Here is a 12,786-nt window from a genome sequence, read left to right as displayed (position 1 = left end):
TAGCTACACATGTTCTCTAGCTAAACCCTGCCAGATTTTGGAGATTACTGGGTATTGAAGAGCAGGGCAAAGAAAGAGTTATAATATACCATTTTGTGTCAGCCATTTTGCATTGCATTATAGCTCTGAAGTCATACATTATGAAAAAATGAAAAGAAAGGATAGCTCTGAAGTGATCACCCCGTTGAAGATTTAATTGTTCTTGAACGTGTTGATATGTAGGACCACGGTAACTTTTGCTGAGTAATCATTAATCCATACACAGCAACATGACATAAAGATATGCAATCTCCCGCATGGAATTAAAATATAAAAAATGGACATTTTAGATATTCAGTTAATAAGCATTAACTATTAACATGGTATATAGTATGTTACCCTGTACTAATATATATATATATATATATATATATATATATATAGCAGGAAAAGTTTACTGGGATTGATAGAAACCTGAGGGGACATATTGCAAAAGGTGGCGAGCGTGACAGAGGATTTCTGCAATAATGAGAACGACGCTACACTGATCTGCAGAAATAAAACAGTTATCATTCCATTGCATAAAACCCCCGATCAGACCACACTTGGACTATTGTTCTCAGATTTGGTTACCAGGATTTGAAGGGGATAAATTAACCGTGGAAAAAAGGTACAAAGGCAGATATAAAGATGGTTTCAGGACTGTACAATGATAGTTATGAGGATCGGCTGAGGGAATGTGGACTGCAGAGTTTGGTGGATAGAAGGAGAGGTGATATGATTGAGACTGTTAAACTGTTGAGTGGTGGTTTCATTGTTGACACTGGAGAGTTCTTTCGCTTGGTTGAACAGCGGAAAGGAGTGATGACAAGAGGCCATCCCTAGAAGTTACGAAAGGAAACTGTGAGCAAGAGGGTGAGGAGTGGCTTCTTTGCATGGAGGGTGGTTGAACCATGGAATGCATTGCCTGATGGAGTGGTGAGAGCCAGAACAGTCAATGAGTTTAAGGAGTGGTATGATCGACTTTGTGTTTCTTAGGGGGGGAGGGGGAACTCCCCTCGATGAGTCTTGATAGACTGTTTCTTAGGAAGGACCTCCCACGACGAGTCTTTTGACTCCATGGAGGCCTGAATAATAATAATAATAATAATACAGTTTTGCAGATGACAACACATTGCATTCCTCCCTTTCATTTGATAAACCTTACTCTACACAACTCACCTCGACCACCACTGCCCTAAATTCTGATCTCCAATCCATCCTCTAATGGGGGTTCAGATAACCTCTTCAATTTCAATGCTAATAAAACTCAGTTCTGTCTTATTTCTCACAAAAATTTTCTCCTAGTATTACTTTTAACACCCAAATTCTCAGACAGAGAAGAAGAAGTGGTACTTCTCTCCTTGAATTATCCTGACATCAAGCCTCTCCTAGCATAAACACATCACAACCATTGCATCCTCAGCTTCTAAAAAACCGATTTCTCTTTTACTCAAGACATTCACCTCTGAACCTTATACAAATCTCAAATCTGCCCAGCTATTGAATATCGCTCTCACATTTGGAGTGGGGTCCCTAAAAGACCCATCAAATTGCTTCACTCAATTCAGAGGAGAGCAAATAGACTTATTAATGACCCATCTCTTACCAACTCACTCTTTCTACTTTCGCACAGACATTTGATTTCTGCAATGTGCATTCTTATAAATATTTTCACGGGAAATGTTCATCTGAGATAGCCTCAATAATTCTCCTACTCAGTACCAAACCCATTGGAACACATGCAGTTGCTACTCAACATCCCTTCACAGTGCTCCCTGAAACCAACAGAGCAAGTCTCTTTTCCTCCTCTTTCATCATTGTTACTGCTGCATTGTGGAACAGTCTTCTCCGTGATGCATTTCCCAAGGAATACAATATACAGTCTTTTAAGTCACATGTAAACAAGTTCCTCCTTTCCCAACCCACTACCCACATACGGTACTATATAATTGGTTAATCAACCTCATGTATGGGCTCAACATAAAAACTACCAGTCTGTCCAAAGGAAAAATGCTACAAGTGCACAAGAAATTTTATACACAGCAGGATATAGAAATGGATGAAGATAGTTAGTCTTCTAGAAAACAGATTAAGGTTCCTAGTTGGATTTGTTGTTTTTTTAAAAAAAAAAAAAGGCATAGATGCCAAGATCTTGAGCTATCCTTTCAGATGTACCTAGATAAAAAAAAAAAAGATGGGAATAGTTTTAGCATTATTGTGTGATAAACATAAGGAGAGGGCATATAGTGTTTTATATGGATTGTTATGCATCATCTTTTCCACATTTTTTATAGCCAATAGCTACAAAAGATGAAGAGATAACATTAGTACCTTAATGCATTGTTTTTTAGATGCTTATACTGGTGTTATGAATAGTATTATTATTATTATTATTACGGGTATCTCCATGGAGTCAGTAGACTCATCGCGGGAGACCCAAGCTAGCAAAACAATATCTGTCATATCTCTTCTTGAATTCATTTACAGATGAAGAGCTCACAACAAAGTCAGGCAATGAATTCCACTCGTTCACCACCCTCCAGGCAAAAAACCTTGTTCTGACACCTTTGTTAACCACACTCTTCTTTAATTTCCAGAGATGACCTCTTGTTCTTCCATCACTATCACACAGCTGAAACATTTCCCCTGCATCAATCCTATAAAAACCTTTTAGTAATTTGAATGTTTCTATCATATCCCCTCTTCTTCGCCTATCAACCAATCTCTGCAATCCACAAGCTCTCAATCTATCAATGTAGGGAGCATTTTTTATATCACTCACCAACTTGGTCACTCTTCTCTGAACCCTCTCCACAGCCTCCTCATCTCCAAGGAATCCAGGTGACCAGACCTGAGCACAGTAATCCAAATGTGGAAGTATCAATGCTTTATAAAGGGGAATAATAACCTCTTTATCTCTGGATGTCAGTGTGTTCCTCAACAACCAAGTAATCCTATGTGCAATCTTGGACACCTTAGCAATGTGTCCTCTGAACTTCATCTCCTTATCTACCAATACCCCTAAGTCCCTAGCCTCATCAATCTCTTGGAGTACCTTTCCATCGATGTAGTACACAGCTGGTAATCTTTTAATCCCAAAATGCAAGACTTTACACTTTTCCACATTGAACTGACATCCATTTTCTTTTGCCCATTTTACCAGCTTATTTAAATCCTCCTGCAAACTTTCAACATCAGCTTGATTTTTTATTGCACTACACAACTTTGCATCATCAGCAAACAACTGAATATCTCCCTTTAAGCCGTTTCCTATATCATTTATATACAAATTAAACAACATTGGCCCAAGCACAGAGCCCTGAGGCACACCACTGGTCACCTGCCTCATTCTGGACTCGGCTCCTCCATACACCACCTTATGGTATCTCTCCCTGAGCCATTCTCCTATCCATATCACCAATTTAATATCCATTCCCATCTGCTCCAATTTGCGTAACAGTGTTCTATGGGGTATCCTGTCAAAAGCCTTAGCAAAATCCAGAAGTACCACTGTGTAGCCAGTTCCTTTGTCCAACTCTGATGTTATTCTATTATGGATAGTTAATAGATTGCTAAGGCAGGATCTACCTTTAACAAAACCATGTTGGCCTCTATAGAGTATCATATCCTGATCCACCCATTCTTGAATTTTGTCTTTAACCAACTTTTCCAATACTTTTACCACTACTCCTGAGATGGTGATTGGTCTGTAATTCAATACTGCAGTTTTAGAGCCACCCTTATGCAAAGGAACCACTTTGCCTAACTTCCACTCCCTAGGGACCATACCAGAGTTCAAACTTAAATTAAATATCCAGGTAAGAGGGGTTGACAATTCATTTGCACATTCACGCAACACCCGAGCTGATATTCCATCTAAGCCTACCGCAGTGTTTGCATTTAAGTTTCGCAATATATTTAATACCTCCGATTCTTTAGCTTCAATTCTCACATTAGGTATTGCTATAGGTATAGAGATATCCTCACTTGGGTGATAGACTTTTGAGAAGTGATCACTCAGTAACTCGACTATTACATCTGATTTTGTCACCTCAATACCATCAGCACCCACTAAGGTTATCCTTCCGAAGTCATTCTTCCTCTTACTTGCCACATAGCGGAAGAACTCTTTGGGATTACCCTTGATCTCTTTGGCTAAGGTCTTCTCATAATCTGATTTAGCTTTTCTTACTATGCTGGTAACCTTCCTAGCTTGAGCCTTGTACTGCTCATGGGTGTCCTGATCGCCCTTCTCCTTGTAAATTCTCCATAACATTTTCTTTTTTTGTAGTTCAAGCTTGATACTACTGCTCATCCATCTAATGCCTGCCTTGTTTGACCTCCTGACCATGGGGACACAATCTGATATTGCTTTCCTCAGATACCCGCTGATTTTATCCCAAGCACTGCTAACATCTTTCCTTGCAATATGTTCTGCCATGGGATGGCTGCAAGCTCACTCCGAAGCTTGTTATAATTGCCTAACCTGTAGTTTCGTACATACCCCTTCTTAATAGAAAAATCCACAGATTTTGCAACCTCCCAAGTCACTACCACATGATCGCTTTCACCAACTGGAGGTAACGAGGTCACCTTACTTAAGCATATAACCTCTGAACCAATAACCAGGTCCAACACTCTCACACCACGTGTCCCTTCAGTTACGTGCTGTTTCAAGTAATTATCTCGTAGCAGATGTATGAACTCCATTTCCTTTTTGCTACGTGATATTTCCTCCTTCCAATTGATATCACCATAATTAAAATCCCCCATAATAATCACTAAGCCTTCACTCATTGCACTAAGTTGCTGATGCATGAATTCAATATCTCCCCCCTGTACTCCCTGGCCTATAGCAGCATCCAACTGTATATTTGGTTGCGTTGGTCACTATTTCGCACCAGACTGCCTCAAATGAACTCTCATTCACATGTCTATCATCATGATATACTACTTTCTTTGGCTGCAACACATCAGCTATCATCAACAGTACTCCTCCTCCTCCTGTTCTATCTTCTCTATCCTCCCTGAAAATACTGTACCCATCACATTCAATTCCAGTGACCACATCTTCTGCTGACAGCCAAGTTTCACTAATGCCTACAACTTTTGGTGAGATTTCACTGACTAATGCCAAAAATTCTTCTCTCTTATTTCTAATGCTTCTAGCATTGGTATACAAAAATTGCAGATTCCCTCTAGATCTTGTACCGGCTTTAGAACTGATATATAAGTCACTAACTACCGTAGTCCTATGCCGATTTTTTTCCCCTCTCTTCTGCAATTTATTCTGCCTATAAGGATCAATAAATACACAATCAGTGCTAAAGTTTCTCTCTCTTACACTCAACCTTTTCAATATTAGTTTCCCTGCCCAATAACTTCAACCTGTTCAGAAAACAATAACTTCTTCAATCTCTTATGTCCTTCCATGTTAAGATGCAGTCCATCTCTAGCATACAACTGCCTTTTTCCTTCAAACACACTCCAAACATCAACAAACTCCAGACCTCTTTTTCTGCACATTCTTGCAATCATATCATTCATTATCATTGCTCGTCTACTTAACTCGTAATTGTCAAAACGAGGCAGCACACACACTATTCTCCCATTGACACTTTTCCTCTTCACAATATCTAATAATGTTCTTAAATCTTTTCCTACCCGATTTATACTACCTCTCAGGTCATTTGTACCCACCATAACTATCATCTTGTCTGTTTCATGCCCTCTCTTTATTGCTAAAGCCACTCTTTCTATTGTACCATCAGCCAAGCACTCCTCATGCATACCACTCTCCATACCCTTAATCATAGAATCACCATATATTTTACCACTATTAACTTCATTCAAGTTCACACTCATGGACTCATTCTCTACACTATTCAGCATGACTCTCCCAGCTTCATTACTCAACTCTCTATTACTTACCCCCCCACTCTCACTACATCTCATTTCTTCTTGGCTACTTGTGGTTTTATTATGTTGACTCCCAATCACTCCCATACTATTTATTACTGAATCATTCACCAAAGACTCACCCATATGTAATCCTGTTCTAGTTACTTCAGCTAAAGTAATCTCTATAGTCCTAATTTCTCTGTTTAACACATTAAACTCAGCTTTAACTTCCAGTATCTCCTTACCGATCACTTCCACTTCCTCATGAAGAAGATGAAGGTCATTTTTCATTTTCATAAACTCCCGCCGAAGTTCTTCCGCTACGGTCCCGATGTCAGCTTCCATTCCTAAACGCTCCAGCCTATCCCGACACTTCTCACATACGTCGACATTTTCTTTCTTTTCATTTTGCCAGACCGACCACAGATCCTTCACGTTTTTCGGTGCATACATGTAGCAGTTTCCGCAACGCATCCATTGCGAAAAATCTAACGATGAGCCAGCCTTTCGTGTAGTAGTAGAAGTCCTGCGCGCCGCTGACGTACGTTTCTTGTTGGACGCCATCTTTACACATTGATATAGTGATACAAACGGCAGTGAAAACACAATATATACACCACAGTTCTAAACAATAATACCACTGAAGGACACTTGTTTCTAACCGATGCACAATTTGTGACAAAAAGCCACACTATATTTAACCTTAAAAACACGTTTTCTCTTAGTAGACACTTAAGCTTTCCATTAGGTCTCAAAACCACGTTGAAATCCCATCTTTATTTTGTTCAGTTATAGCATATTTATAAAAAAATTTTTTTTTATTGTTTTTTCAAAATATGCAGCTATCTGGAGAGGAAAAAAAAAGTCAAAAAATTTTAGAAGCTTCAGACTCTATAGCTTAATACTAAAATTACTATTACTAGAAGTATCAACATCAAAACAAACTGTTCAGCTAAATATGATAAAAAAAAAAAAAAAAAAAAAAATTGATGATATATATATATATCATCACATAGTGCTGCATTATTACACATTACAAAAATTCCACTTCTGGCATTTTTTTCAACAAGATATATTTGGTATTAGCAGTTAAAATTCTGCATGGTAACATTACTTTATGGCCTATACCTGAGCAAAATTTAAGATAAAATTTCCATATGACAAAACTGAAGGTACCCTTTGTCAGGGAACTACTCAAAGCAAAATTTTCAGAATTTTAGAAAATTCTTTACCTGCAGGAATAGTTTTTCCATGGAACTTGTCACTGTATCCTGCATAATAACGAATAACTGCAGCTGCAAATTCAGTTTCTGCTAAAGCTTCTTTGTAAGGTTTTCCATTGTCCAAAACTTCTAGACTCTGAAAAGAACTGGCATTATTAAAGTGTGCAAATCTGATAGTCTTTTTAACATTGCATTAGTTTTCTATGCAAGTCAGTGGAGAAAAACATTTAATATACGAAATACTCAAATTATTCAACGTACCACTCCAAAAAAAAAAAAAAAAAAGTATATTCTGAACCAAATCAGTTTACTACTACTAATAATAATCTCTCTCATAATCAACATTGTACAGTCATGACATTTTTGTTATCCATCTCTGCACTGTCTCCAAAGTTAGTTCATCTCCTTCAAATCTCAGTGACCAGATCTGAACACAGAAATCCAGAGGTGGTCTGATCAAAAGGTTTATACAATGGGACCAGCATATCTCTCATGGTCAATGTTCTCCTCAACACTGATCCAATTCTGAGATGTCTTCACAATGTGTCCTTGGAACTTGCAATGTAGAAGATTGCAAGGATTTTCTGGATTTCAAATTTTAAACCTTAAATTTAGTGCATTAAACTGACATCACCATGCCCTTCCAGCTTATTCAAATTCTCTTGAAGAGCCAAAAATATCAAACACTGTTACTAATAACCTTCCCAAGCTTCACATCATCTGCACAACTGAACATTTCCCTGTGGTCCTGTGACTATATTAATGACAAAGACTGAACATTAATGATCCCAGGACTGAACCCTGTAGAACTACTTTTAACTTTTGTCCCTATATACAACTCTGATATTTATCAGAGTCAAATCATCAATACAATCCACAAACCTGATATCCATATGATACAACTTAATCAACTTGTCATGTGGCACCATAACAAATAACTTGGAAAAATTCAAATTATGACAGTGTGCCTTACCTTCATCCACCACTCTTGTAAAAGGTAACCAGATTACTAAAATGAGAGTGCCTTTAACAAATCCATGCTGGCCTGCATAAATATTAAACTCATCTACCCAACTCTGCATGAGTTCTTACCAATTAATCCAAAATCTTAACAGGTATAATGTTATGCTAAATGAAATTTGCAAACTATTTCTGTTGTGCTTATGAGTTTGCTATAGCAAGTCTACCGTCGATTCCACGATACATTGTACATGTTCCTCATTTTCTGGATTATAATCTGATCTCCAAAATGTACATATGAGAAGTATAGATTGTAGGGATTATTAATAGAAAAAAAATATATCTGTCTCAAAAGATTCAGTTTGCATGTTTCTCACTTCAGCTTTGCTGCATTATGACCAATTTTACCATTTGAAGTGTTCTTAAAGTTCATTAATTTCTGGCAGTTATTTACTACCCCAAAACTAAGTGGTTTGCAATTTATTTCCCAATGTTAATATGTATATTGGAAGTCAAATATCAAATTGATTTGAAGAATTCTCAAATATCTAAATCTTGCACTCAACCAGAGTGATAGTCTTAAGTTTTTCATGAACAGACTTGTCAAAAAATAAATGGAAATAAAAGAAATTTCCATGTTGATTATCCTCTGCTTCCAACATTAATGATGGGAAAAAAAAAAGGACGCGAGTACATGTAAAAATGCTACTCAAAACGTGCCACTAACAATCAAGGATTTTTTTTTTTTTATGTAAGGAGATTCATATAGAACAAAACAAAGCTTTTGTTCTAGATTGGAAACAACTGAACAGAAAAAGTGATTAGTTTCATGCCTTTAATAGTTTAAGCATTAAGTGCTTGGTAATTTCAGAAGCGCTTCAAGATAAATCATGGTATCATTTCTGATTTATAAAATGAATTTGAGGTTGGTTCTATATGAATCACCTAGTATAATAAATCAAGAATCATTTACCATTCACAGAAGTACTGTGCTTATAAATAAAAAAAAAGGCCTCCAAAGGAGAAAAAGGTTTCAACAATAAACTATTTACTCACAGCTAAGTATTCCTTATCCCTTAATATTAGATCTGCAAATTTATGGAGCAAAACTCCTCTGTTTGAAGCATCCATAGTCCTCCATGGAGACCCCAATTTGAAAGCTTCACGGGCTGCTTTTACTGCAAGATCCACATCTGCCTACAAGATAAAATCAAAATAAAATTGAAACTAAAGTAAAATTACTTGATACATATCTTCATAGCAATTCAGTAATTCTGAAAATACTATAACCTCTTCCCACAAAGCACTGAGTGCTAGCACATTAGACCTAGCACTAGTGTGCAAAAGGCGTGTGGCTCTTTGTATGCCAGAATGAACCTCTACTGAATCAAATACTAGAATTAAATGTAGCATTTATAAAAAAAAATGCTACTGTCAAGTTTTGTAGATGCTTCATTAGTTTTAATACTTGCTGACTTGACAGCAATTCCATTTGCTTATCAAATGGAGTTTTAAATATATCATAGTTGCTTCTTCACATACTGTACATGAAGTTTGCATGTTAAACTTCTAGAAGAATGCATAATTAGATTAATTTATTCAGAAAATTATTTTAAAAAATGTGAGAAAAGTTTACCGAATTACTCAAGACTCATTTGTGTACAAACATTCAGGATCTTAGAGTATATTTGATAGTATATCTGGTGGAGTGAGACCAAAGAGAATGAGGGAGACTAGAGGAGTACCTCAAAGTTCTGTACTAGGGTCACTACTCAAAAACTGCTGAAGTATTTGCTCTTCTTAAATATTTAATTAGTTACTATTAAGTGGGGAACCCACACTAAAGAATACAAGAATTTGTTAAAAAAAAAAAAAAAAAAAAAGAATTATTCTTCTCACATATCTAAAAGACAGTTTATTCAACCTGCACTTGATATAAAAAAATCTAGCCTTTACATTATTGCTGATCATGTTATTATTCAGACCTCCATGGAGTCAAGACTCATCGTGGGAGGTCCTTCCTAAGAAACAAAGTCTATCATACCACTCCTTAAACTCATCAACTGTTCTGGCTCTCACCACTCCATCAGGCAATGCATTCCATGGTTCAACCACTCTCCATGCAAAGAAACCACTCCTCGCCCTCTTTCTCACAATTTCCTTTCGTAACTTCCAGGGATGGCCCCTTATCATGACTCCTTCCTGCTGTTCAATCAAGCGAAAGAACTCCCCAGTGTCAACCCTGAAACCACCTCTTAACAGTTAAAAAAAAGTCTCGATCATATCACCTCTCCTTCTATCCATGAAACTCTGCAGTCCACATTCCCTCAGCCGATCCTAATAACTATCATTGTACAGGCCTGAAACCATCTTTGTTATCCGCCTTTGTACCCTTTCCACAATAAATTTATCCCCTTCAAATCCTGGGGACCAAATCTGAGAACAATAGTCCAAGTGTGGTCGGATCAGGGTTATATACAACGGAATGATAACTGTTTTATCTCTGCAGGTCAGCGTCCTTCTCTTATTGCAGCAATCCTCTGTGTTACCTTCACCACCTTTGCAATGTCCCCTAAATTTTAGGTTTCTATCAATCATCAACCCCAGATCTCTTGTCTCCCCTACTTCCTCCAGTATAACTCCTCCCATAGAGTATGCAGCATCCCATCGATGTTTCCCAAACCAAATCCATTTTTCAGCAGTCGCAAGGATATCATGTTGGTAAAAGTAGTGTGTATACTCATGTAAGTTTTTCTTCTAATACCAATTTTGGCTAGAATGTACTCAATGCAAGACACTCTTCTTCCTTATTCCAAGGAATTGGACATTAGTGCATGCATACTTTTTGAAGCTTTTGTACAGCTGTGCATCTTCTGTAATCTCTCTGGTTCAAATCAGTAGCCTATAATTCAATGTTCTTTTTCTGAATATTTTAGGAATTTATCCCCCACATGTACACTATATTTAGACCTACCTAGGTCATTCGCTCTACACAGTTACTGCTTTAGTCATTCATATTCACTTGCCTCAAGAACATAAAATATTTTCATGTGTCTGGTCTTACAGAATTAGGGTCCTTAATTCTGTGCATCAAATCTTGCTGACTAATCCCTCGTTAAAATTTACATTCCTACTCATACCAACAATGACAGATGCTAACATTTATAAGTAAAATAAAAGTAAACATTCAGGCTTGCAGTGACACTAATGCTTTTGAAAGCATATGGTGTGAGGTAGAGGTGGGCAAGACAGGATATTTAGTGGGGTGTTGCTACAGACCCAGGAGTACAGAGGGTGGGGACCAGGAAATGTTTAGACAGTTGAGTTTGGCAAGTGCAAGAAGAACGATTGTTATGGGAAATTTTAACTACAGTAGTATAACCTGGGGAGAAGAAGATGCATGTAGCAATAAGGGAATGGAATTTCTAGAATTCTTGAGGGACAAATGTCTTAGGCAACATGTAATAGAGAGAACAAGAGGTTCAAGAGTTTTGGATTTGGTTATAGCATCAAAAGAATTGATGCTAACTGAGATGACATCTATCCCACCAGTTGGAGAGAGAGTGACCATATGGTTTTGACTTGGAAAATAAATAGACATGCACGAGTATCAAAAGAGACAGGAACGTATGTGGAATTATAAGGCAGGCGATTATAATAGTCTAAGACATCAACTTGAGGAAGTTTCATGGAGGGAGGAATTGGAAGGCTGGGATATCATTAGTGCGTGGGAAATTATGAAAGAATATTTGTTAGCAGCAATGTTAAGTTGTATACCATGAGTGAACAAGGACACAATTTGGAGTAAAGTGGATGACAAACAATATTAAACAGGAATTGCATGTGAAAAAGAGGCTGTGGAAGAGATAAGGAGACAGGTGAAGAGAAGATGCATGAAGAGTATAAGACACAGTCCAGAAGAGTGACTAGTATTGTAAGGAAGACCAAACTGGAATATATGGGAGATTAGCCCTAAAATCGAAAGAAAATCTTAAGGAATTTTTTTTTAGATATGTGGCCAGTAAGAGGAGAAACTACTGTGGAAGAATGATATTTGGGATAAAAATGGGAATAGAGTGACTGATGCAGAGGACACAGTGGAATTGTTCAATGAACAATTTATTGGAGTATTTCATCCTGGAGGAATCAGTTTTAATGCTAGAGGGATAAGGCAGGTTCGAGGTTTAGAGTTACAGGCGGAGAGTGCGTTTCAAATACTGAGTATTCTGGATGTCAGTAAAACTGTGGGACTTGATGGTATTTCACCACGAGTTTTGAGAGAATGTGCTAGGGAACTGACAGTGCCTTTGACCTGGGTTTTCAATGAACGTCTTGCTGCGGGAAAGGTGTCCACAGAATGGAAGGAAGGCAAGATAGTGCCATTGCAGAAGGGTGGTAGCAGACTGGAAGTGTCTAATTATAGCCATTTTGTGTGTCATCAGTAGTTAGTAAGATCTTGGAGAAAGTAATGAAGGACCGTATACAGCACTGGGCAGATGAGGGGAATATTATCTGTGAGAGTCAATATGGATTTGCGAAGGGGCACTCTTGTTTTAGCAAGATGCTAGCCTTTTATGATAAAGTTACAAGAGCATTAGATGAGGGAAAGGCATATACTGCCATTTTCTTAGACTTAGCGAAAGCATTTGACAGGGTGCCACATGATAAGCTGATATTTAAG

At 37.6% G+C, this 12,786-nt stretch overlaps 1 protein-coding gene across 1 annotated transcript in view; it reads right to left on the bottom strand.

Moving 5' to 3' along the window:
* Positions 1–12,786, bottom strand: part of LOC150093206 (aldehyde dehydrogenase 1A1-like) — a 92,481-nt gene that overhangs the window by 61,909 nt on the left and 17,786 nt on the right. The window contains exons 3-4 of the mRNA XM_090413413.1: positions 9,162–9,302; positions 7,155–7,281 (exon numbers count right to left, since the gene is read on the bottom strand). Of these exons, the coding sequence (XP_090269539.1) occupies positions 7,155–7,281; positions 9,162–9,302 (268 nt within the window). The remainder of the gene's footprint in view (positions 1–7,154; positions 7,282–9,161; positions 9,303–12,786) is intronic.

This window comes from Typopeltis vanoorti, chromosome 24 (genome assembly GCF_054136105.1).
Source record: "Typopeltis vanoorti isolate ZY-2024b chromosome 24, IOZ_Tvanoo_1.0, whole genome shotgun sequence".
Classification (NCBI taxonomy): domain Eukaryota; kingdom Metazoa; phylum Arthropoda; class Arachnida; order Uropygi; family Thelyphonidae; genus Typopeltis; species Typopeltis vanoorti.
The sequence above is the reverse complement of the archived record's forward strand: the minus strand, read 5'-3'. Positions and strand labels throughout refer to the sequence as shown.